The sequence below is a fragment of the Pholcus phalangioides genome, unplaced genomic scaffold, assembly GCF_987345545.1.
Source record: "Pholcus phalangioides strain wild (caught in Gottingen) unplaced genomic scaffold, Ppha-v1.0 ptg000011l_1, whole genome shotgun sequence".
Taxonomy (NCBI): Eukaryota; Metazoa; Arthropoda; class Arachnida; order Araneae; family Pholcidae; genus Pholcus; species Pholcus phalangioides.
In genome coordinates, this window is record NW_028301604.1 from 59,248,415 (window position 1) to 59,275,771 (window position 27,357).

General features: G+C 33.5%; 1 protein-coding gene across 7 annotated transcripts; it reads left to right on the forward strand.

The window, feature by feature from the left end:
* The first annotated feature begins 145 nt into the window (after positions 1-145).
* LOC149080635 (UDP-glucose 4-epimerase-like) lies at positions 146-27,330 on the forward strand. 7 transcript variants are annotated; one of them, XM_089239794.1, is made up of 9 exons: positions 146-218; positions 3,797-3,925; positions 6,414-6,532; positions 7,671-7,784; positions 10,169-10,348; positions 13,518-13,698; positions 18,903-18,994; positions 22,078-22,270; positions 22,372-27,330. In XM_089239794.1, exons 2-9 carry the CDS (start codon positions 3,802-3,804, stop codon positions 22,437-22,439), a joined length of 1,071 nt encoding a protein of 356 aa, XP_089095920.1. In that variant the 5' UTR covers positions 146-218; positions 3,797-3,801; the 3' UTR covers positions 22,440-27,330. The 7 variants fall into 7 exon arrangements, with proteins under 7 accessions (XP_089095920.1, XP_089095917.1, XP_089095922.1 ...); XM_089239791.1 differs by lacking the exon at positions 146-218 and adding an exon at positions 408-548; XM_089239796.1 differs by lacking the exon at positions 146-218 and adding an exon at positions 410-703 and having other exon boundaries at positions 22,352-27,330.
* Positions 27,331-27,357: the final 27 nt, after the last annotated feature.

Genomic DNA, 27,357 nt, shown 5'->3' on the forward strand with positions numbered 1-27,357 from the left:
TTCATCTTTAGATGAGTTCTCTACCTTCTTTTTAATCTTTGAAACCAAATATTTAGAGACCGGACGGTACATTTCTATGGGCAAATTGCCAGGCACGAATTTTGTTGTCACCGAGTCACGTGATTTCCTTGCATTTGATCTCGCTGCCGTCGCGGCGGCTGGACACTCCTTCCAGTAACATAAGCTCGATGGGTTTTACCAATTTTTCCCTGTTGCTGGTAAAATAATTACTTTTTTTTATTTCCCATTCATTTAGGCGGGGTTCACGTAAGAGTTGTCTAGTTGTCCCAGCGTTTATTCTGGTATTTATACCGGTTTCACCCTTGCATGATCTGACCATCCTATCCTGGTATCACCCATTTGACAGAAGGAGTCAAAAATGCATGTATAAAGCTCATTGTGCCAATCTACTAACGATTATCTCAAACCAAACAACTTTATTCCAGCTATGCACGTTCTATGGCTTTTTCTTGTTTACTTTTCACCGGGTGGTTACCGTTGATAAGATTCACCATTCACTCCCGGTGACTTATAGGACGATAAACAAGGTTATAAGCGAATATATAAATGATGGAGTTGACGTAATTTTTTAACAAAAACATTCTTATTCAGTGTTATTTATGATCTACAGTTTCTCTCTGGAAGGTTATGCATTGGTATTTTTTACTGAATAACATAGCCTACGTAATTTACGCATTTTGAGGTACCAAAGGTTCTGTGATCGCTCCTAGTTGTTTCAGCTGTGCAGTCATTTAATGTTTCCTTTCGTATAAGTGAGATGGAGTTCAAAAGTTAAAAATATTGTGGGCGTTGCTTAAGTAGATATTCATATTTTACAGAACATTAGTGTCCATATCAGTGCCATCTCAACGCATGGGCCCACCCAGACCAAGAGCAGAAGGTGGAGCCCTCATAAAAATGACATCTGAATAAAATTTTCAAGAGTGAGCACGTAAATTGGTGGGCGAGCATTTCTATCTAGATAGGTTAACATGGGGCCTCCATGATGCTCTTAAAGCCAGGGCCACACTCATGTCAAGCCTAACCCAATAATCATTTGCAAAAATACTTGTTTCAACATGTGCCTTTAATACTTGTTTCAACATGTGCAAAGAAGCAGCAGCATAGGCTGGCTACACAATGGCCCAGCTTGGCGAATATTTGCTTCCCGAGAACACATTCTGTATGTTGTGACTGTTGCTGACCAATATGTGGCTAGACGGATTGGAAGGCAGCTTCTTTGACTTAGGTTGGAGGCTACTACTAAACCACACATCCTCTCGTCCACATCCCTCAAAGGTACTGGTCGTTCTGTTCAACCAACCTTCCAATACCTTCCAGCCTCCAACATTTGACAATCATTGCCAATGGTGGATCGGCCAGACTATTTGCCCATGACAAACTTTGGAACATTGGGCCAGCATTGACACAAATGTGGTCCTGGTCCATACTTGTCTGATTTATTTATAGGTAACGTAAAACTTGTTGAGGGTATAATGAAGTACAGTGTCAAATGTCAATTTTACAAAAAATTATTGCATAAATAATCTAAACTTGCTAGGAATTGGTTCTTTTTTTGCTACAGAATTCAAAATAATTTAGCTTCATAATCTGAAAATGGTTTTACGGCAATTTTATTTTGTGTCATAATCAAGTACTGTGAAACCTTGCTGCAACGATTCTCGGTATAAAGATAAATTCCTCTACAACAATATTTTTCAAGTCTTGTTTGGAAATCTCAGTATTCTAATGTTTAACTGCTGCCTCTCAATAGAATGATAATCCCTCTACAACAATATTTTTTCTTGTTCTACAGAGTATCGTTATATCGAGGTTCCACTATTTTATTTTACATTAAAAACTTTTTCTTTAGTTTTTGAAAAATTAATTTTTAATTTATATTTACTTATGGTAGTATTTGAAGGTTTATATCAGTATCTGATGCAGTAAAAAAAGACGAGCAGGGGAAGATATTAAATTCTGCAAACTACACGCCTGCAGAAGGTGCCAACTGAAAGGGGTTTATTTTTTAGGGCATCAACTGAAAAGGAGGGGGTGATTTTTTTTATAACCAAACTATTTTATTTGCTTACACTTGAAAAATGTCCGGAACCATCCCTGAAGACAAGACAATTGTCAAATTATTCACAATAGCCCCCACCCTTCCTGGGCATTATGATTTTTCTAAAACCCCTGCCTGGCCGGAAATACCTGATTACCAATTTCCATACTTACTCTTGAAAATTGTTACAGATCTCATCATGAGGTCCTGGGCCATGTCTGGGTGGTCCCATGTGTTAAACGGTACCGAATGAAAGGGGAGGGGGTAAGAGGTTTAAAATGAATAGGTCCAGACCAAAATTAAATGGTCTCAAGTCTATCGTTATCTAGAGATGTCCATGATACAGGCTACTATGAAACATCAATAGTGGAAGCACCTCCAGATGAAACTACAAACATTTGCCTTGTGCGCACTATAGGTTCCTCAAGACCAGATGGTAACTCCAACGAGAGGGGAAGTTTTCAAGGGGGGGGAAATTACTAGATTTCTTTTGTGATTTCCCTTTTCATTTGCTGCCCTAAGCATGTTTTTTTCCTTGGTTAATATAGTCCTGTTATTCTTTAATGGCAAAAAGGAAGGCCAGACTTTTTTCATAGGTAAAGAATGCGACCACCTGAATGCACTCGTTTCCTTTTTGAAATAAGCTACAGCGTACTGTCATACCTAATAACACTAAAAAGGATGTAGAGTCTTTAAATTGAAGCCTTCTTTCACAATCATTAATAGTTTAATGGAGAAAATTTTAATCAAAAATTTCCAAAGAATCTGCTGAGAAAGGGGAAAGGGTTTTTTTTGGAAAATTAGTGGCCCCTGAAATTTTGCAGCCCGGTGCAACCACACCTTTTGCACCCCCTCAAAAGTCCGGCCCTGACTATGGCAGTGTGTGTTCCAGGTTTTTCTGACATCTAATTGGTTGCTAATGCAGTCAACGCTCAATATAATGATCCCCTTTGTCCCATCGAAAATGGACATTTTATTGGGAGGGTCGTTATATCAAAAGTAAAACATATATGACAGTCATTCTATGAAAACATTTGGAACTTATCCTACTGGTCATTTTAATGGAATAGTTGCTATAATGTTGGGTCATTATAACAAGCATCGACTGTTTGTTTTTTATGGCAGTTTAAAAATTGAAGCATCACTCAATTTTTGTCTTATAATCTAATTTTGTTGCCTAGTTTTTTCTTATCACCACAATAAACATCAGAAAGACTATTCAAGAGTTTGTGAACAAATATCAATTTTTTGTCTAGTGCTGTGGTCATCAATTAGTGTGTGTATACCTTCCAAGGGGGATAGGAGCAGTCACTTCTCTGAATTTTCACATTCTAAGTCCCCCCAGTACTGTTTCAGTATGAATCGAGCTGGTGGAGGAGGAAGGTTGTGCAGATTTTGGGAGCTCCAGAAAACTGTTACAGCAAAAGTATTTTTTTATCTAATGCCAGGAGTTCTCAACCTGTGCTCTGCAGAGTCATGGGGGCTCTGTGTGTACATCGCAGAGGCTCCATTGCTGCTCCAGGATAATAAAATAAAACTAAATTTAAAGAATAAAAAAAAATGTTCTCAGGGCTCTGCAATAAAAATTATTTATCAGACCATAGTATATAGGGCTCCGTGAGTCAAAAAAAGGTTGAGAACTGCTGATCTATGCTGTTACAAGAACATTTCAAAAATATTATAATGAATATAAGTTATTGATATAATGATTTTAATATGACCTATCTTTTTAAGGAATAATGTCTATCGGACAAATATTTGTTACTGGTGGTGCAGGCTACGTTGGCAGTCATGCTATTCTGGAGTTGTTGAAATCTGGATATGAAGTTGTAACTGTTGACAATTTTTCAAATTCTAGTCCAAGTAAATATAATACATATATACAAGGCAATATTTTATTACTTTTTTCAAGTTTCACATCTGTACCTAGAGTAAAATAAATACTTGAATTTAACAATTTAACATGCGTATTACAGTTAAATGTCACCATTTAAAATGTTGAATCATTATAGGGTAGTCAGGCTAAAGGTATCCAAAAATAATAGTTCATGGTGAGAGAACCATCAATGATTAGTTCAAAATTTTAGCTTCATTAAAGAAGACAACTCTTCAAGTTTGTAGGTTAATAAAGTGCAATATGAGCAACATCGTACCATACAGTGATGTGCATCAAAAGAAGAAAATGCTGTCCAAATAAGCCAATTTCTTTGGTGTACTGATTTCCTGTACGCACTTTGACAGGAGTGAGGATACGCAATGTTGCACTATGCATGGCTATGTGGATGGAGAAGGGTTGAAAGTTTAAAGGTTTTGGAGGTCATACTTACAGAGGGACATAGACTTGGTTGAAGGGGTGCAAAGAAGAGCTACGTGTGTTGTTGGCACACAAGGTTTGAACTATGAAGAAAGACTTGATTTCTTGAATATCTTTACATCAGAGGAATGTAGGTGTCGGATATGATCAAAGTGGTTAAAATTTTCAACAGGATGAAACGACGGACCATGAGTCATTAAAATACACTGTCACCGCTTTGATAAGGGACGCCAGTATCATTTAGTAAGGGACAATTGTAAGTTCTGGTGTCACTGAGTTTTTCTCTAATAGGGTTGTCAACAAATAGAATATGTTACCTCTGGAAGTCATGAATTCTAACACAAGTGACATGCTTGAAAAGAAGTAAAAATTGTAAAATAAAATTGAAAATCCATACTTAGATTAAGACAACCGTAATCTTTTTTTATGAACAGTGCATTATGTAGTATTAGTAGTTTTTTCTCTTGTGATATATGCTTTTATATTGGGTTGCTGTATTTTGGTTATATTTCACATCCATATTTTTTATGGGCATCTTTTTTCAGCCACCTCGCTGGGCAATTTGCCTGTTGTGGCCTTTGTGTTTGTATTTGTATTTGAAACTGGTTTCACCACCACAGGAACCGGTTTTTGCTGCATGGCATTGCAAGTGTGTGCCCAGCTTTAGAGGCTCTGAAGATGTTTAAATGGTATTCAATCTCTTTCTAAGATCTAGTAGCATTTGAGGTGTTATTAAAATCAACTGCTGCAGAGATAAGCCTCCACTGTTGGTATGGATTTGGGAGGCTCCATATTCCACTCATTTCATACACTGCATTTAACACATTTTATTGATTTCAATTCAGCTAGCCAAAGCATGCACTGAAGCTTACATTGTGGCATTTACATGCTGACTGCTATAAAAAACATCTTGAAGTAGCTGTCGATAGTGCACATACTCAAACTAGGTACAGAACTTGATGCAATCTCCTATTGATTGCACAGCACTTTCATAACTAAGCATGTATGGTACTCAGTATAAGAGATACTCAGTATGTAAAGATGCTACTTTTGGATACCTTTAGTAAAGGCACCCCTGTGATGATGAATATTTAACTTCTGTGGTATCTGAAAGGTTGATTCAAAATTTTCTAAATGTGCATTGTTGTCCACTTGAGCTTGTACTTGTCTGCTGAGCTCACAAGTGATATAAATAGGATGCTAATAAATTTCATTGAAATCTGAATTTAGATTTGGAAATGAAAACTTAAGATGAGGCCCCCAAAGCAGAATATGCCAAAATCTGCAACGTATGTCGCAGAACAATCAGGAAGAATTTCAAGAAAATTGTAGAAAACACTATTATGGGAACTGCAGAACATTTCCAGTCAGCCAAGGGCTTGTTGCAGAACAATGCAAAACATTCTGCTTTGGGGGATGAGGCTCTCAAGAAAAAAATTAAATTTTATACATACAATATATTCATCCTTGTAAGCATGTAATTTTATGAGATTATGAAGAAAACTGACTAAATTTAAAAAAAAGAAAAAAACAGGTAAATAAAAGAAAAACTGTACAACACATTAATAAACATGAGCTAGAGTTGATTAATTCAGAGTAGTTTGTTGATGCCAGATCTAAAAATTTTCCAATATCTGGGCCTAAATGCTTTTAAATAATAACTAGTGGAGAAATTCATACATTTGTATGTTTCTATTTTGTGACTAGTATTTATGTATAAGCTGTGTGTGATGGGCACATTTTTAAAAATTTAAGGAGCCCTCCCTTCCCATAATTTATAGAAATAAGATTCTTCTTCACACACGTTTATTAAATGAAAACTAGTATAAGTAACTAGTATATAAGTAAGTAACTAGTATATAAAACTGTAAATAATTTTAGTTTTTTGATATTTCGTTTCATGCGGTTTTACCATACCAACTTGGTATCCTTTGGTGACAAACCTTCTTACTTAGACTCGATAGTGTGCTTAAAACATTTTCAACACTTTTTCAGTTTTTAATTACTCCGTAAAATATGCATTTTATACTTATAAAGGTGAAGGTGATGGAATTCCAGAGAGCTTAAGACGGGTCCAAGAGCTTGCTGGGAAACAATTAACTTTTTATGAAGCTGATTTGCTCTGCAAAAATGACATTGAGAAAGTTTTTTCAAAGGTATTTCCATTTCTCAATCCATGAAAGGTTTTTTTTTCTTTACTGTTAAACTCTCTGTAGTGTTATGGTCATATCACTGGCGTAGAAATGGGTGTACTGGCACTTAAATTGTAGCAATGGCTTATCCATAGATAACATAAATCTGACTCACTCGCGATAATTATTTAAATTCCAGAGAAACAGCTAAATATGAAGTTTATTAATTTGATGAAATACATGGTACATTACATATATAAAAAGAACAGTTATATTGCATTCAACCAATGAAAATCGCCACATATGCGCCAACCACCTGTCTTTTTTTTCAACTAGGTGGATAGGTCTCTAGTCCACAGACTTTTGCTAGGCCAAATGATGCCTTGCTTCAAAAGCAAGTTCAAAATCTTTCTTGATGGCCAACAGTTTCACTTGGAAACTTTTAATATGAATTTCAAGAAAACCAATTGAATAAGTTAATTTTCTTTTCTTCCGAGTGAAGTCCTTGGGTCTTATAAATTTGAAAATAAAAACACACACAAAAAGATCCTTTGAACTTGAGGAAAACTAAGATATTTTTATTGTTCCTCTTGTATCTCTGAAGTTCATGAAATAAATAACTGCTGGAATAGCAATCTTTCATTGTGAAATTTCATTCAAAAAATTTTGGTAATAAATGAAGGAATATTGTTTAGAAAGCTTGCGCGTGTCAGTTGGCTAAGGTGCTATGTTGATAGCTGAGAGGTCACAGGTTTAAGCCCAGCCTTATCAAGATAGATGAATATTTTTCATTTAATTGTGTTCTACCTTTTCACATTTGCGTTATTTCATTCCCTTTGATGGTTCTAGAGGTTTCTAGAATATTCTCGGCATGTTTTCACTTTCTGTTCTAGCCCTGTACAAAATATTCATAGACCTCTCAAATGGAGAGGTTGGTCAGTTCTACTGTAATGCTATTGGTATCTAGACTAGATAAATCTATTCAACATCTTGTTTTGTCATGACGATATGATAATAAATAAACTAAACTTTCAGAAAACTCATTTAAACATTGTTGACACTTTAGTTTTCTAACTGATGGAAAAAGTTTATAGTTTTTCAAAAAAAAAAAAAGTAATATCCCTCATATTGAAATGATACATTTGTATAAATTTATTTTTAGCACAAGATTTCCTGTGTTGTTCACTTTGCTGCACTCAAAGCTGTTGGAGAATCTTGCAGAATCCCTCTCCAGTATTATAGAAATAACATAATCGGAACTGTGAATTTATTAGAGGTTATATAGATTTATGAATTGAGTAATTTTTTACTTTTGTATTTCAAGTTTCATAATCCTAGTACTTTTCAAATTTTAAAATTTGTTAATGAAAAATCAAAATTTTTGCTAAAATTTGAAACTAGCCACTGCATATTTGAATAAATATGGGAATCGCAAAAAAATTATGCATAATGTTAAATATGCTAATTGTATGCACATGGTTTATGCTTCCTTCAGTGAGGCCTGTAAGCCATTGTTTTAATGTGTGCAAAGGGCAAAAATTTAAATAATTTTCTAATGAATTTATAGTGTAAGAAAATTTAAAAGTATAATATTGATCTCAAAGCCTCCCCATCCCCCCATGGAGGCTATACATAGAGAGATAATCTTAATATATATCAATGTATTCGTAGTGCATGGGAGAGTCATATAGAACCAGCCTCACAAAATAAGGTATATTGCAAAAGATACCATACATATAATCATGTGCTTGATATATAACTGACCTTGGATTGTGTACTGTACATTCGAGTGCCAATCATTGTGATTAGACCAGGTGTTGAAAATGAATGCCAATTTCTTGAAGGCACGCAACCACTCAATATTTCATATTCTCATTGATATGGTGTAGTGTTCCTTTGGTGATTGTCCTGAAAATTAAAATAGTCAAGTCCTAAAATTCTTCAAATTTTGTAGAGTTTGAGGTTTGCCTTTGGTATACACCCATTCTGCGGGAAGGTTGATACCTCTGAGATGTGAAGCAGGGTGTCTCTAATCCCACAATGTTCAATGTGTACACTGGTTTTCAGCCCCCCCCCCCTCATAAAAATAAATCAAGACTTCTGAGGTCTGGGGATCTTAGGGGCTTATGTGCCCTTGAACTTAGCATCATATGTGCTACCATCCGTTTGCCCCATTCAGAAATTATTTGACTGTTCTACAAAACCAAGAGATTAATATGTTAAAATATTTTGTGGTTGCATGCATTAAGTATGGAATTATTAGCAAATTCATTGGGCCGGTGCTATAAGAATCACCCTGTATTAGAAACTGCATCAAATGTATATATATCTCCTTTTTAAGTAAAAGTCAGATGTCAAATTTGTGTTTCGGAAACCTAACATTGTGCTTGTGTGTCCAGTATTGTGTGCTTCATGTTCAACCACAAAGTCATATTCAGCCTATTACAGCTGATCAACACTATTCCAAAATCCCAGCAAAGCAATAATGTAAGGATTATTAAATGAGCAGGTAATATGAATAATGTAATTACCCAAAGTTATGTGATAGGTGGGACCAACAATAACTGCTTATAGGTCAAATTCTGTTAACTTAGGGTATGATTTTGTGTACAGATACGTATAAATATTTGTTAACTGGGACAAAAATGTAAGAAAACTGCATCTTTTTCCTTTCTTGCTATGGGTGTATTGTACAACTATGATTTTTTCCTATGACTTCATAAAATTTAATTTACAATGTGACTGCAATCCCGTCTTTAAAAAAGAATCTATTCCCTGAAATCTTGGCAAATGAAAATCATGTTCATTATCATCACTTTGAAGGTTGTGACAACACCTTGATCCCCATCATTAGAAACAAGCTGTCTGTTTTTAGAAGCAAGAAAACAACCTTTACAGAAATTAATTCAGAGCTGCAGACCACACATGCACATTGTCATCAATGGCATTGAACAAATGGTGGTTTTTTTTTTAAGATTAGCAATAACATGGAGCTGCAGGAATGAAATTGTGACCTCTGTGCAAAAATGGCAGACACAAGCCTCGGAATTCCATTGGTAAATAAACCGCCAAGTATATCATTGTTATATACTGTAGCCTCTCAAAAATCAGAGTAGTTTCATTACATATGATGTTCTAATCGAATAAAACAATTCTTACTTGATTATCACTTAATCTCTACTATCGCAGCAATACTGCCATGACTATGCTTGAATTTGAAAATGTGCATTTTTCACAGGAAATATAACTCTGACACATTAACCGGCACCTACCTTAACAACATTTTGGATTTAAAAAAACGAAGAATTAATTTGAGAAAAGCAATGAATAAAGAGGAATTAATTTGAGAAAAGTAATGAATAAAGAGGAATTAATTTGAGAAAAGTAATGAATAAAGAGGAATTAATTTGAGAAAAGTAATGAATAAAAAGGAATTAATTTGAGAAAAGTATACAGTGGGAAATGCTTTAAGATCAAAAGCCCAAAAAATACAGAAGAAATCAAGTTTCAATTGAAAAAAATATATTTGACGTATGATTTCATTTAATGACTTGCTGAATGCTAAATAAAGTTAAAATGTAATTTTTCTATTCTCTTCAGTCAACATTCATTATTATGAAAAATTAAATATTTTCAGTATAGTATGTAATATTAATTTAGGTAATGCAATCAAGTGAAGTACGAAAAATTGTTTTCTCCAGTTCTGCTACTGTTTATGGCATTCCTTTGCATTTGCCATTAACTGAAGAACATCCAGTAGGATCCAATTGTACCAATCCTTATGGGCGTACGAAATATTTCATTGAAGAAATTTTGCAAGATGTCAATAACTCAGAAAAGGTAAGTATTTTTACTGCATAAAATATTTATACATTTTTTTAAGTTATTTATTTATCAATGTTTTACTTTCTTACATATTCAAGTCTTCAAGACTTAAAGATGTAAGAAAGTATGTATATATGTATCTGTAAAATATTATGATGTATATGATAACAGATATGTATCTGTTCAATATTCAAGACTTGAATATTGAACTTGAAATTGAAAGATAGCAAAAAGGCAAATACTCCATATAGTGGAAGTTACTCATTGTTCAAGACAGAGTCTCAAAATGAAATGACTGACAGCATGAGAAAAGGGAGGAAAGAAAAACAGTGGAGCCAATCACAGACAAGAACATGATAGTGATGCTAATGGGTATAAAAATTATTGTAGAAACTGTTGCCAGATTTTTGAGAAGGGTGATGTGCTAGTCAGGTCATTGGCCAGTTGGTTTGTTGAGTTTTTGTAGATGTGGAACGATTCGCAGAATTCCAAGTCAAAGACTCAACAGTTGGGGCATCTAAAGCATTTCATACCAATGCAGATTATCATATATAGGTCAAACTAAACATGCCCTTAAATACCATTTAAACGACCATAGAAGATATGTAACCAACCAAGACTTTAACCTCTCATCCATAGCCCAACATTGTTGGTCCTTTGACCCCAAATTCGACTTTTCATCAGCCAAAATGATTCAAAAATTCCTTTCACTGTTTGACTTGGACTTCTATGAATCATTCCACATCTACAAAAATTCAAACTAATTGGCCAACGACTTGATTAGCACACCACCCTTCTCAAAAATCTGGCAATGGTTTCTACAATTTTTTTCTCTGTCAGCATCACTATCATGTTCTCGTCTGTGATTGGCTCCATCATTTTTCTTTCCTCCTCTTTTTCTCATGTTGCCAGTCATTTCATTTCGACTCTTTGTCTTGAACAGTGAGTAACTCCTGCCATATGGAATATTTATCTTTCCGATATCTTTTAATTTTTTTTGGCTACTGAAGAAGGAACTTCATACAGTTCCGAAACGTGTCTAGCTGTTGCTCTCTTCTTATTTTGGGTTTACCTAGTATATAGAGGTTTCACTATATATAAATGCATTTTAGTTTTATCTTAAAAATTTTTACTTCCAATATTAGGATATTAAATGTGACTGATACAACTTTTTGGAAACTTCATTGTTTATCACTGTAGACTAGTGATATAGAAGACAATGAATACCTAGGTGCTCAGTGAAGCACCTAAGGATGTTTTATATTTTTTTCCAATTTCCTCTTATGGAGTCTCGGTCAACATTACAATTAAGTTTATCTGAGTTGCATTCAAGAATTTACATTATGCTGATTTGAGTTTCTGTGATAAAGTTTGATAAATTTTACATATAGTTGTTGTTCTGCTACTGGATATAATACTGCTCATGACTCTAAAAACATTGAAAAATTTACTCCTGCTGTCATAGGCGAATGCTGAATTTTCTAAAGAGTGGGAGGTTTCAATTTTTTGTCTTTTCAGGGGGCAGGGTAACATTTTTCCTGCAAAATAACACTATAATCTCTGCTTGCCCCCCCCCCTTTCCATACACTAATGCCTGCCGTACAGTTAAGCAGCCTAGCATGTTAAGAATACACTTCATAGGATTGAAAGAGCATTGTAGGTGAGGGAAGATGATGGGTCATTTTAAATGATGAAAGTTACATGTGTCCATATTTCTGTGCTCACTGTCACACCTGCCTTGCTTATCACAGTTTATCCATCTAAACCTTCAAGAAATCAACTATTTTCTCTCGTTGGTTTAATTTAAAATCTTGTGGAATGACTAAAAATAATCATGGTCATAATCAGGCACATCAAATCGTTTCAGATTTCAACAACTCAATCTATACATGTAAAATAGCATGTCCTAACTGATTCATCATCGCCGAGCCAAAACCGCTGAAGTTGTAAATATGAAATTCGGTCAGTAGTTGTATTTTATGATGTAAAAACTCACTAAGAAGGGATTTTTAAAAATTCAACCCCTAAGGGGTTCATAAGAGAGTTCAAAGGTTATATGGGGTAATGATTGCAAGTCAAAACCATTGAACCTCCACATCCTTTTCAAAAAATTAGAACACCTCGGAAATTTTTACAATAGCGGTTCATGAAATGATCGAACTGGAAAGCCCAAATTAAAGTTGCAATTGTGTATTTTCATCTTCAAAGAGGTTCTTCTTTATCGGCAGCAAAAACTTTTTCATAAAGCTGATTGAATGTTTCTTAAAGTGTCAAATTACTTTTTCCTCTTAAATTAGAACACCCTGAAAGTTGTTTCAAAAAATTAGAACATTCTGGGTTTACATACATAACAAGAAAAGACATAAAACAGATTCAATCTAGTTGATGTAAATTTGCATGAAAATATTCATGTAATCTGTTTCAAGTCAGATGTTTTAATTTTTTTTAACAAAGGGGAAAAAGTAATTTGACCCTTTAAGAAACATTCAATCTACTTTTTATGCATATTTTTAGCTAGTGATATGCTTAAAAAGGACCTCTTCGAAGATGAAAATACAAATTGCAACCATGCCTTTAATTTGGGCTTCCCAGTTCAATCATTTCATGAACTGCTCTCGTAAATTTCTGGGGTGCGTTCTAATTTTTTATTTGCTATAAATATGAAATTTTGTCAGTAGTTTAATTTCATGATGTAAAGACTCACTAAGAAGGGGTTTTTCAAAATTCGACCCCTAAGGGGTACAAAGGTCATATAAAGAAATCATGCCAAGCCTAATCCACTGTAGCTATAATTATGAAATTTGGTCAGTAGTTTTATTTCATTATGTAAAAATTTTACTGGCAATGGGATTTTTGAAATTCAACCTCTAAGGGGTTCAAAGTTTACATAAAGAAATCACACAAAAACCGCTGAACCATAAGGCAGGCAGTTCAAGGGTTATATGAGGCAATCATGGCAGAGCCGAAACAACTGAAACTGTAAATATGAAATTTGGTCAGTATTATATTTTGTAATGTAGATACCTACTAAGGTGGGATTTCTGAAAATTCAATCTCTAAGGGGGTCATGAGGTGTTTAAATGATATATGAGGGAAGCCGCAGGTAATAGCTAGTTATAATATATATTTTTAACAAAATATTTGTGTCAATTATTTCATTTTTCATATGCTATCATATGTCTAGGGGTGGAGAATGATTGTCCTGAGATATTTCAACCCAGTTGGTGCTCATGAGTCAGGTGCAATTGGAGAAGATCCTCTTGGAAAACCCAATAATTTGATGCCATACATTTCTCAAGTTGCTATTGGACGAAGGCCAATGTTAGAAGTTTTTGGGAATAACTACAACACTCCTGATGGCACAGGTGGTTCATAAATTCAGGATTGATTTTATTTTTTTAGATCAAGAAAAAAACAACTTAATTGGGTCAAAACATAGTGAAAACAATGAAGGAGCTACAATTATAATTCTTGAAACAATATTTTTTTTTTCAATATTTACCTAACTTTTTTTTTTCTTTTTGTCATGGACAATAATCATGTTTTTCAGTTAAATAACTAATTTTTAAACAATTAAATTAAAAAAAATACTCTAATAAAAATTATTTATTGTTTGCTTAACTATTTTTAATCAAGTAGATACATTTTATTTATTATTATTATTATTATTTTTTGCAAAAACAAGCACAAAATACATATAAAAAATAGAACAAAAACCATATAGAACAACACATGAACACAATCAATAGTCATATTGGGCCCTAAGGGACATAACGTCCTTCCAGGCAGCCCTATGGATTAAATTATTATATTTTGCCGCCATTTTCCACGTACTGTACGTTATGTTAATAAATGTTATGTAATAAGATATGAGTATTTCAAAAATTTATGCACTCGAAAAATTTGAATTATGAGATGTGAAATTATTGAATTACGATATTTCTTGTATAAATAATGAGTCTGGAATAAATATACCTTTTTGTTTCACAATACTATTCATATATACACATACATACACACATAAATACGTACATGCTCATAGAGATACATATATACACACACATACATATACCCTTTTTTTTGTACCATGAGATCGTGAAAAATGTTTGTCTCAGCTGTGATTAAATTATTCCAATATTTCCCATTGATGTCATTATTTATATTGTACTTTATGAAAACAATCTTAAAATATATTTTTTTAATTTTGTACGCTTTTTGCATACATGAAAGCATCATATTTATTGCTACAATTATGAGCTGTCGACTGAAGTGAATTCACTATTTTTGGAGCAGTAAACAAGAAACAGACGAAACACCTTTTTGAAAAAGGTGTTTATTTGTTTTTGGGACTTCAAATTCATGTTTGATTCTTGCAGAAGTTCTGTTTGTTTTTTTTTTGCGTTTGTTTTTGAACACAAAATTTATAAGTCTGTAAATGTATAGCTGTTTAATGTCCAATGGCTATTGATATTGTTATCGTATGTATTACATGTTTGTATTATTAGTGTTCTTGCCTTGTTGTATGTTATTTAATTTCGTAATATTGATTAGGTAAGCCCCACCCCAGGCACATAATCCATAGGTAATAATTGAATAAATCCATGCATAAAAAATGTCCTATTAAATATTTTAATTTATAAAGTAAAACTATATAAAATCAGATTTTATAAGTTAATTTATCACATTGCAAATTCCATTTTAAATCATCCTGTATAGTAACTCCCAAGTTTTCATATTGGTGCACTCTTTCTATTTCATGACAATTGTAGTTCTGTTGTGATTGTTGGTGGCAAGTGTGTATTTTAATGGAGATCTTGAAATTAGAGTTTGTTTCTCGTTTTAATGCATTGATACTCTGTTTTGTGTATGTTTAATTTGAGTTTGTTTTCGGTCATCCACTGATTAATGTATCTGAGATCGCTTTCTGTTTTTTCTATAAGATTCTCAAAGTTGTCATCTTCCACGTAAAGAGCTGTATCATCAGCGAATGATACAAGTTGCCCATTTAGATTAAGCAAACAGAAGTCACTAATATAAATCAAGAATAATGTAGGGTCCAAAACTGATCCCTGAGGGCCATCCTTTTGAACCTGTAGGTATTCGCTTATTTTCTTATTGATGACGACTGCCTGTTGCCTTCTACAATAATAAGTTTTGAACCATTCCAGAATACTTCCTCGAACACCAGCTTTGTGCAACTTTTGTGTTAGTCAGGGCCGCAACTAAATGTTTGGTCACCCAGGGCAAGCGCACATTTTGACGTCCCCTTGTAATGTTCAAGGATAGGTTTCAAAATGAAATTTGCACCCCCCCCCCCTGGTCCAGCTCCCGGGGCATGAGATCTGTCTGCTCCCCTCTAGTTGCGGCCCTGGTGTTAGTATATTTAGATCAACATTATTAAATGCTTGTTTTAAATCCAGGTACATTATCATCGAATATTTATTATTGTATCCTGTATTGACAAAGTTTGATTATTGCCATTTCTGTTTTTATTCTGTTAAAATCCATACTGTTGGGTGCAAAAAAAATTATTGATTTAGAAAATTTACAACTTGTTTGTTCATATGTTTCTCTATTACTTTAGAAAAAATTGAGAGGACTGAAATTGGTCTGTAATTGTTCATATTATTAGGGTCTCCTTTTTTGTAAATTGGGTAAACAAGAGAATATTTCATTTCGTCATAGAAATAACTTTCTTTGATTGACGAGTCAATTAGGTGTTTTAGTACTTCAATGTGATAGAATGAAATTATTTTTAGTGTGTTAAGATGATTTTTTTGGTGTTAAGCCATCGTAACCAATTGCTTTAGAATCATCTAAATCATTCGTTTTTTTTTAAGTAAGTATATCAATATCTATAATTGCTATTTGAGTTCACAATATTATATCTACTTTCATGTTGACATGTGTATCCTATAGTATTGGCATTCAACTTTCTATCAATGAATTCCTTATTAAAGTCATTTGCTAAATTTTTATGATCATGATGGATTGGGAGTATTTGTTTTCTGTTATTTTTATTGAGTATAAAAGTATTTATGCAATTCCATTGTTTTCATTTGTCTCTATTGCATTCAGTAAATTTGTTTTTCAGATATTCTTGTTTAGCTTTTTTTATTTGAAATTTTAACATTTTATCATAGTTCTTTTATTAATTTTTATATGCATGTATGTTGGGATATTTCCTATATTTTTATATAACTTTTCTTTAGAATTTATCTGCAGTATGAGATCTTTAGTAATCCACTAATTTTTTCTATTACATTTACATTGTTGTGTTTTGGTCCAGAGGTTAGAATTTAGTGAGATAAAATATCTGAAAACTTTTTATATTTTTGTTTGGTTTCTTTTTCTGTGAAAACATTTCCAAAGGATACATTTGAGATGAATCTTTCAAATTTGGTATAATCTATTTTTGTTTTGTTCTTTATTATTTTTAATACTCTTTTGATCTTGAAAATCAATGTAACCAAGTATTGGATAGTGATCAGTAACGTGCATTTTAAGTACAGAGAATTGTTGTAAAGTATTTTTATTTGATCTATATAAAAAAAACATGATCAATGCAAGTACCTCCTTCATGTAGTTCTCTGGTTACTGACTCCTGTAAAGCAATGAAGCCATTTACAGCTGTTATGTCAAAATAATTTAATACCTCATTAGTCTCTAATGTATTAATGTTTAAGTCCCCAGTGATTTAACATGCTTTTTTTTTTGTTTTTGAGATAAAGGCCTTCAACTCCTCATTGAACTGTGAAATAGTATATGAGTGAGATCTGTGTATAGTAATAAGATATCAATATCACAATCTGGCAGGTTAATGCATAAGCTTTCAGCAGTTATGAAATTGTAAGGTTTTTGAGGCTTTTGATTGATTTATTAATATACATAATGACCCCCCCCCCCCCCGATTTGTTATATGTTCTACAGTTAAAATGTTTGATAATCATTCAAATGATCATAATTAACAATGTCATATTGAATAATTCCTCTTCCTTTAACCATATTTCTGTTAGGCATATAATATCTATATGTTGAGATAACGACCTCAAGAATACCAGAAAATTATCAAAATTGGATTTTAAACTTTGTATATTCAAGATGAGCATATTAATGTTCTTGCTGCTTTTTAAGGAATAGTTAAAAAAATTATTTACATCACATATTTCCTCCAGTGTAGGTGGTGGTTGGTACAAGTCTATTATATCATTTTCATTGTTCATCAGCACTCAACTTTTTGAGGTCTTCCTCATCCCCTATTCTTATAATTCTAGAGTCATCAAGTCTCCGGACTTGATCAACTTTACAAGTCTCCATCTTTTTGCCCAAGCATACTTGTCGTCGTTGCTCTTTCTAAACTCTCTGGCCAGGAAAAACAAGCATTTGCTCTCCTGTGAAAGATGTTTTTATATATATATTCTGTTTGATGCGAAGTTGGGGTTTATTGTATCAGCTGTCAATTCTTGAGACTTTTCCTTTTGTATCCACGATTTTTTTTGAGTGTTCACGTGCAAATCTTATTATTATAGGTTTGCTTTTATTTTCATTTCTTGAAGGTACTCTATGCAAGTTCTCTATTTCTTTTTTTTCTTGTATCCCTATTTCTCGCTTTATTGCATTCACAATTTCTATGATATTCTCTGAAGGCATCTCTGGAACTCAATTTATTTCAATGTTGTTTATCTTGCTCTTGTTTTCTATGTCATTTATTCTAATTTTAAGCTCCATCACTTTTTTTTTCAGGTTTCGATTTTCTGATTTAATTTCCTTATCAATACATTCAATGTATGATTTCATTTCACATATCTTTTTCCCGAGATCCTCGACACACTGTGAATTAAAAGTTATTGCCTTTGTTATGTCAACTGTTTCTTTGTTCAGATCCTCTTGATTGCAGCAGTAAAATAATTTTTCATCTCCTGTCGAAGCTTCTAAATTATTTTTCCAGTTTGTCAAGTTTGTCATCAAAGCCTGCTTTCATTTTTTCAATTCCCTCCACATTAACACTTTCACACTTGGGGCATAAATAAGCATCTTTTTTTACTTTAGCCATTCTTCTGAAAGCACACTCGCTTGTTCCTACACAAACAAGATGTAGCATCAGAGCACATTTTTTGCGTTGAAAAACCTCAGTCTTGTCCACAATGGCACCTTTACAGTTCTCACATTCCATATTTCCCAATTTTTTTTTTGTTCCACTTTTTGACTCACAGATGTCACTATGATCGTTGTTTCATGTCAATTTGTTACATGTGCTTTTTATGTTTACATTATATATTTTGATATATTCATGTAAATTTTATAATTTCCATGTACTTGGTACTTATATTTTTCAGAATATAATCCCTATCATGCAATATCTTGTTAAGATTCGTCTAATATTCACAAAACATAAAGAGCTCTCGAATGTACGTGTTTGTAAACAAAGACGGTGTTGCCAACCTTTTTATTTTTATTCTTTGTCGTATTTTTGGAAATTTTGAATGATATATATCATGATAATACTTAATCAAATTTACATGAATAATATGTGGAAGGAGTGCTGATTAATGTAACTTATTTTTCACAGGAATCCGTGATTATATTCATGTTATGGACTTGGCTGAAGGACATGTTGCAGCTGTAGACAAAATTTTAAATGAAACATTTGAGGGATTCAAGGTTTGTTAAATGATTCTAAACTGAGACATAAATTTATCACATTGCAGGAGGGGAGGAACTGAGATGTTAATCCGATCTCAATCTTACTGGAGTTTAAAACTTTTTATTCATGTGCAAGAAAGTTGCTAAATGTGAAATCCTCTCCCACATTTCGAAAATGGAAGTAAAGAAATGTTGTTCAATCTTTTTTTTTCCATTTGTCTAATTCAATTTGATGAAAAAATATAAATGTGGTATGTAATAGATGAAAGATAGTGTTTCTCTTCTGAGTTTATATATATCTTACCTTTCACTTATATATAGGGTGCATAGCATATGGGGGGGGGGGTTATGGCATTTTATTGGTGAATCGTTGGGGGATCCTAGAGTTATATTTTCAATTAGAAAAAATTTCCAAATAACATGTAGTGCTGAAATATGTCATTCATGTTGCAAAGGATTGTACTGTAATACCTCAGTTTTTACTGATGATCCATCTGAAAACAATTGGCGACATATGAAACCAACAAAAACCGAGGTAATTATTTCCTTATGAATCAATGTAAATCCAATTAATTTGTTCTAGACACTCCAAAATAATACCAAAAACATATTTTATAGATAATAACTATAGTGTTTAATATTAAAAACAATAAGAAATTAATATAAAATGGATATAAGAGACTAATGTGAAGAATAAATGAACATTTCGCATGGAATTAACATTTTTATACCTTTCTGAAAACACTTCTTGGCGCATAAAAGATGGCGAGGAGGGGAGAGAGGTGCAGATATTATTGTTTGGAAGAGGAATCCTCGACCTTAGGTATCAAAGCATTATCTGGGGTCACTTCCCTCTTGGTCTTTTGGCACTAGGACCAGGTTCAGAGTCAGTGGACCCATGTTGCACAAGAAAGCTGCCCAAAGAGGTCTGAACTTATCGTAGATGGTGACTTCTCATACATGTGGCCGATCTCGGCAATGGTAATGCTGCGCTTGTATTTTTCAATGAATTACGTCTTCAACTCGATTGTGTTTCTTGTCTTTTTCTTCGAAGGGCTGCTGGCTCTGGAAACTGTCTTTGGTCCCGTGAAATTGTTTGGCTAGACAAGCAGGGTGATGCTCAGACAACGAGAAACAATGCCACATTGAGCAGGAGAATGAAAATTAGCAGTAAGGTCACTTGGGCAGGCGGATAAAATCCGAGGCAACCAACGAAAACCGAGAAATTGTTCGCAGAAAAAAATCTACGAGATCTGAAACCAATGAAAACTGAGGAATTACTGTATAGTTATTAAAATAAAAAAAAATTAATTTTTTACGGTCCCTTTGTGTGCACCAAAATCCAATTAGAAAGTTGTTGCTCTGTCTCTCCTGATGCCAACTAAAAAAAATCCATGTTTCTAAGTGCAATATTCACTGAGATATTCAAAAAACGGAGGAAAAAGCAGCTCTTAATCTGGGGAAAACGTTTTACCCACATTTAACGCTGTTTTTCCTCACCTTTCCTCCATTTTTCAAATTTGAATTTTTTTTTTTTTTTTTAAGTGATCCTCACGTATTCCCAAGGGATCAGTATGATCCGTCCAGGGAATTTGTTAGTGTTAGTAAACATCCATGCCCGAACCGGGATTCGAACCCAGACCTGCACAGTGAGAAACAAGTTCTCTAACCACTAATAGTGGTGAATAATCTCTCAGTGAATATTCCACTTAGGAATGTGAAACTTTTTTGTTGCATTAGGAGAGACAGGACAACTTTCTAATTGGGTTTTAGGACACGCAGGGACAGTATAAAAAATTAATTTTTTTTATTTTCATAACTACAAAACTCCTTGAAACATGAATAACATATCTGAGTACTACACGTTATTTGGAAACTTCAGGACTGCATTGTAGTGTGCGCACATGTGATCTTGACAACAGAAGTTGTGAAGTGTGCTTTATTTTTCATATACCAATTCTAATGCACCCTGTATGCTGTCCCATGCTAAAGGGCTATTAAATTTAAGAAATTGATATTTTTTATAAAATTTAAATAGTTGATCAAACTTTATATACTGAATACGTATGAAAAATAGCTAATAACTATTAAACTGAAATATGTATGAAATGATGCTTTATGAACCAGTTCAAAATTTTTTGCAAAATTTCAATTCTGGGAATTTCATTATAGAAGGTAAGGGTCAGAGTGGATGACAATGTCATAAAGGCAGAAATCAAAGAAAACCTAGATTTTACCACTCAAAATTTAGCAGTTTCTAAAAATTCCTAAAAATATAGTACACTTCCAAAAAATTTTGTGAAACTAGTCAAAAACTTTAGGGTAGTGGGTGAGTCTCGTGTGAGTGCCAACAGGCGAGAGGCGGCACAATGCCTTTTTTCAGATACTCATTCTGAATTACAAATGGTCATCAAAATGCATGCTTCTCTAGGCCGACAAAGTATGTAATTGTGGCTCTGATCATATATTTAGTTTTTCATAATGCTGAAGAACTAACAATGAAGAGCCCTCATATTTTAAGCCCATTTTTCTTTGCGAACCTTAAACAAGTTCCATGAGACTAAGATGTTTTATCACATCCACCATACTGACCGGGCATTGTGTTACCTTATTTTATTTTGCTCCTATCAAAATCCTACATGTCGAAAATCACTAGCTGGAATGATACTCAAAAGCCACATAGATGAACTTTTTACTTCCAATCCAGCAAACTCTACTGTGATGGAATTTCAAAAATATCCAAAAATTTGTTATGGGCATCTTTTTCTCAGTCGCTTTGTTGGGAATTTTGCCTATTGTGGCCTTGTATTTGTATAAGCAGCCAAACAAATTATTGTTTACTATTCTCCTTGTGAAGCCTAGTATACATCTTCCCATGCCTCTTCGTGCTGTCTGCAGTCTTTGTATTGTTCGGGCTGTAAGTTTTCATGTTTCAGCGCCATAAGTTTTCATGTTTCAGCGCCATAAGTCAGTGCTGGTAGCATACATTTGTTGAATACTTTTCAGGTATAATGGCATATTGTGTGACATTGACTTTTTTTTTGCTTTAATTTTAAAATAAAATAAATAATTAATCCTTTATTTGCTTTCTTTTTATTTAGGCTTACAACTTAGGTACAGGTGAAGGATACTCTGTGCTACAGGTTCTGAAAGCATTTGAATCAGCTTCTGGTGTTAAAATCCCATATAAGATTGTAGAACGTCGGAAGGGTGATGTTGATAGCATGTATGCAGATGTCTCTTTAGCAGAGAAAGACCTAAATTTCAAATGCAAACGCTCACTTCAAAATATGTGTAAGTCAGCTCTGCTGTTGAAATAAAATTATCTTAAATTATGCATTTGTACTTTTATCATATGTATAATACGTAATAAAGCCATTCGTCTTTCTACTTAGGTGATGACACTTGGCGATGGCAGAAGAAAAACCCAATGGGCTTTGGAAAATTTAGTTCCAATAATTAGCAAGAACACATATCTTTGCAGCATTTTCCAGAAATTGTGCAGGATTTGAATTGTGTGCCATTTTCCTCTCATTAGATAAGCAGTGGCAGTATATTATGCACATTGTAGTTAGTGGATAAGCAATGATACATAGGCAGGAGTGTGTCACAATCACTAAAATGAAAAAAGCATCATTAGCATTTTGCTGAACCTGCACTTCTAACTGTTTGGCATTAATATGTGACAAACACTTGTATAATATGTAGCTGATAAAGTTTTTCATGGCCATCGTCAGATGAAAAAATGACTTTTTTTGGCTTGAAGGTTGTTTGTTTGAATTTGTCCTTGGCATTTCCCCAACTTCAGTGGTTGGCATCATCATCACAAGATAACTGTACTGGAACAGTGAATCAAAATTTTCATGATCTCAGGTTGTGTTTGTACTCCTGAGCAGTTTGGCTTTTGCTATTATTTTCTGATTGGTGGGTCAGTGCTATGACTGGCATCAAATTACAGATATCTCTTAGGTTGGAAGAATCTGATTGGGCCATAAATACAATCAAATAACTCTGCATCACTAAAAATTTGATTCACTGTTCCAGTACTACTACTTTTCTCTTGATGATGCCAACCACTAACATTGGGGAAATGTGGATGAACTCAAGCAAGCAATAACCTTCATGCCTGAAAAGCTACCTCTTTCAAATGGTCGTGTGGTCGTTCGGTCTTAATTGTTGAGTGCAAATCGAATTCTGTTGCCAAAATCTGTTGCATAGTACATCAAAATGCCATGAGCCATCATACATTGCACTTGATTTGCCCGCAACCTCATCAAAACTTTCATTGTACTCGTAATGTGTTCTAACAATTGTAACATCCTTACCGAACATCACTATATTAGCACACTACTTTTATTAAACATTGCCATGTTCTTTCCCATGTGTACCGTTGCATTCCAGCTAAATGTTCTGTATATCCCACTCTGCCATCTGTTGTGGTACTGTTTATCCAAAAAGAGGAAAATGACATCAAATTTTAATCTGGTATTACTTTTGGGAAATTCTATATACTTTTCTTTCTTTTTTTATTTGATATGTTTCATATTTGGCATTATTGTTGTTAAATCGAAAATCAATGAAATATCTGGGAGAAAATACTTATCTGTTCTCTGTTCGCTCTAACTTGGGTCCTGATGTAAATAAACCGCTGTACCAATTTTTGATATCACTCCACATCCTTTATCTCTATTGGTTGTAATTTTACCCGCCCCTTCATTATGTGTTCCGAACATGTGTGTCTTTTCCTCAAACGTGAGATTGTAAATTCGGTATGAAGAATTTTCCTGGAAAGTTTTTTTCACTGTTCTCCAAATTTTGTTGAAATAAAAACTGTTGATAACACTAATTAAAATAGAGAGGTATATATCTCCCCAAAAAAAAAAATTTGATAAGGTATTCTATCGTTATCATGGCACACTCCTCAAGAGTTGGGATGACAGGGCTCCAGCCCGGACATTGCCTGCGACAATTCTTGTCATTTTTTTTATGCTAAAAGTTTACTATATAGAAGTTCTGTTGAAAGGTTGGTCTGAGGGCCCACCAAAGATCACAGCCTGGGTGTCTTGGGGCAGGATGTGGGGCCATGGTCGTTACAAAAGCTTGTGCAAATTGTTTATTATTTTACGGCAGATAGTGAGAAAAAATCCTCATTTTTTCTTACTTTTTTTTCTTCAGAATTTTACAATTTTATTTCTGAGCTAATTTACGCCATATGTGCTACCAATTACAACGTGAAACAAATTATGAACAACTTACCGTTGTGTTGCTGCTTTTTATTTTTCTTGCTGGTCTGTATAATTAAATATTTCATAATAATCCACTGGCTATAGCAGTTCCAATTTTACGAGAGAGTCATCCATATTATTTCGTTTCTTTACTTCAACCTGTTGTCGATATCCTGTTTTTTTTGTCAAGACAATTTTGGTTTTTTATCCATGCGTAGGTTACGCGCCATGACCCCAACATCCAGCAGCAGAAGCCCCTGGACTGGGATCTTTAATGGGTCCCCAGCCCAGGCTTTCTCACGGGGATCTATAGTGTCTGTCATAATGAGGCTAACTGAATCAAAAATGAGCAGTGCTCTTTCGAACCAGATTTTCAAAATTTTACCTTCATGTCTTCGTGATAATCCTCATACTTTTTCGGCTCACCGTCTTCGACGAAACAAATATTACTTCCTCCCAACAACCTGCTCAAGCAGTAGTGCGAATTCTCTGGAAATGCGTATATTCACCACGAACGATAAATGACCCCCCACCACCTGTATCCAGTGTACATCAAAGCGTGTGGGTGAGAAAAAAATCTTGTTGACAGCAACTTGGTTTATAGTAGTCCAGAGCAGCTGCAAAGAAATGAATTTTCAAATGGCTCTACCAAATAAGATAGACACGCATATTTCATTTATGTCATCAAATGATAAAGAAGAATGCTCTTTTTCTTGCAAGACCTCTTGAAGAAGCGTATACAAGTGTATATCAAATCTGTTTGCGAATAGGAATAATAATAATAAAATGAAACTTCCGTTTAAAAGGGGACGGTAATGTTTGAGTGAGAAAGGCGTATCTCTCCTGTCAAACACCCACCCTGAAGACATAGCAGCAAAAATGCTTTGACTTATCTTTAAAAAATATTTTTTTCCTGTCTTCCAGATAACTGAAATAATATGAGGTATTTTATGGTATGAGAGGCACACGACAAAGGACTATCTTTTTGGCTGTGTTGTGTAAGAAAAGGTGAAATGTTCTTCAACCAATCATTTTGGGCATCGCACGTGTGCTTTTATTTACATCACAGGACCCAAGTTAGAATGAACAGAGATTAGTTGCAAAGAAACCCATGTTGCATAATTGTGATACTAATGACACTAAAATTTCCTGGTTATTTAAATCACAACTAATTGCTTTTACAAAGATTCTCTAGTTGGTTAATTTTTAATACTGTTGGCAACACTGCTTTGGGTATGTATACATGAGCAATGATTAGCTCCTTTATCTGTTTCCAAATGATCATAAAGCAACATCATAAAACATTTGCTTGTACCAAAAAACAGTGTCTCTTATGATTTGATTATAAATCTGAATAAAGTGAAGAGAAGCCAACAACACAGGCAGATAACAAAGGAAAATTACAAATTTCTTATGGGTGCTGTCATAGTGTGCCAAAACGCTTTAGGAAATTCATGGTTTTTGTTGCTATTTGCCTTTATTGCTAATTTCTCTTCTTTACTGGACTATGTCTATCACATATATGACAAGATTGCAAATGGTGTAAAAAAATTTACTTTTTTTTGGCTGTCAGAGCTGGTCTGCAAGAGTTAGAATCCAGACAAAATTCTCATTATGTACTTATCAGTTATTTTTTCCTTTGTTAACCACTTACTGATAGATTTTTAGCAACGAATCTGGATGTTTTATATTCCCGGTAAGCAATCTCTAAAACTGGGATCATGATCACTCAGATGAATGAATTTTATATTTCTGCTGTTATATACACCTTTCTCCAAGAATGTAACATTCTTTATCTCATGAACTTATCCAACAACTTTTCCTTATTCCTTTCTATCGAAAAAAAGGTAAAAAAAACAATTACCATGGTGAAAAAAAACTTCTTCAACCTCTCATGCTATTGTTGCTAACGAATAGAAGTAATGTGTTATTCTTCTAAATAGATTACAATATGTGAACTTGTGTCATGGAAGTAGTTAAAACCAGTTTGGAAATATATATCACCATCTATCATTTGTCATTTCATAGATCATTTGAATATTAGGTTGTACCTGAACTATCTGTATTTGGGTTTTCACTATGTATGGAATGGATATATATTATTAACTTTATATATTTCAAGCTGAGATTATCTCAATCTATCATAAATTATTTATTCATTTATAAGTACTTTGTTTCAACAGCATGTGGTTTATAAGATGCTATGATTGTGATAAAACATCTAATTTTTTAAGAGAACCAAGAGTATTTTACTATGATTTCTACACCACTTGTTCCTCAAGAGAAATTGTAATGAATTTAATTGTAGTCACTGTTGGGGGTGGATGGGCATAATAATGAACATGAATACTCTGCTTTCTTGGCATAATTATTTCAACTGATCAAATTCCAGTGCGTAGTGTTTATGAAACATCACTAGTGAATATGTAATATGTTTTTTTATTTCACCTTTTTCTAGTCATGTATTAGTTGGTAACTTACAAAGAAGTCAGCTTTATGTGAAAAACAAATGTTTTTCTTCACCTCTAACAGTTCTGACCTGTGGCAGCATATGTACTGAAATTAAAACAATACAGAGCCATATTCTTGTGCTCCATGTTTCTGCTGTATTTCCTAGTCAAATGATTCATTGTTATCAAAAATTTTTACAATACTTTTGATTATACTAATTTTTTTTTTCCTATTTTGAACTGTGTTTTTCACATCTTATGCAATGTTTTTATATATGGTGAATTGTAAATAATTTTTCTATTGTAAATGGATTAGATTTCTATGGATTTTTTATTTGTATACATTTTGTAGAAGTAAAAAATATCAATAACTGTAGCATAAATTTTGATTTTAAGCTTAGAGTTTGACAACTGTTTTAAACAACTGGATAGTGAAACAAGCCCTGATGTCTCTAAAATGTTGCCATAAAGTTTTAATTAACTAGTCAAAGTTTTACATTTTTCATTTTAAAACAATTCAGTGAACATGTGTATGCTCTCAAAATTATTAGTGCCTTCAAAAATTCATTATCTACAGGTCATTTCTGTTTCTGTTAATTTTTTTTTTCATTTTATGCCATAATCATTTGGAAATGTGATTTGAGCAAATGGTTAATAAATTATTCTGATACCATGTTAATTTGTTCCTGTGATGTTGCTGAGATAA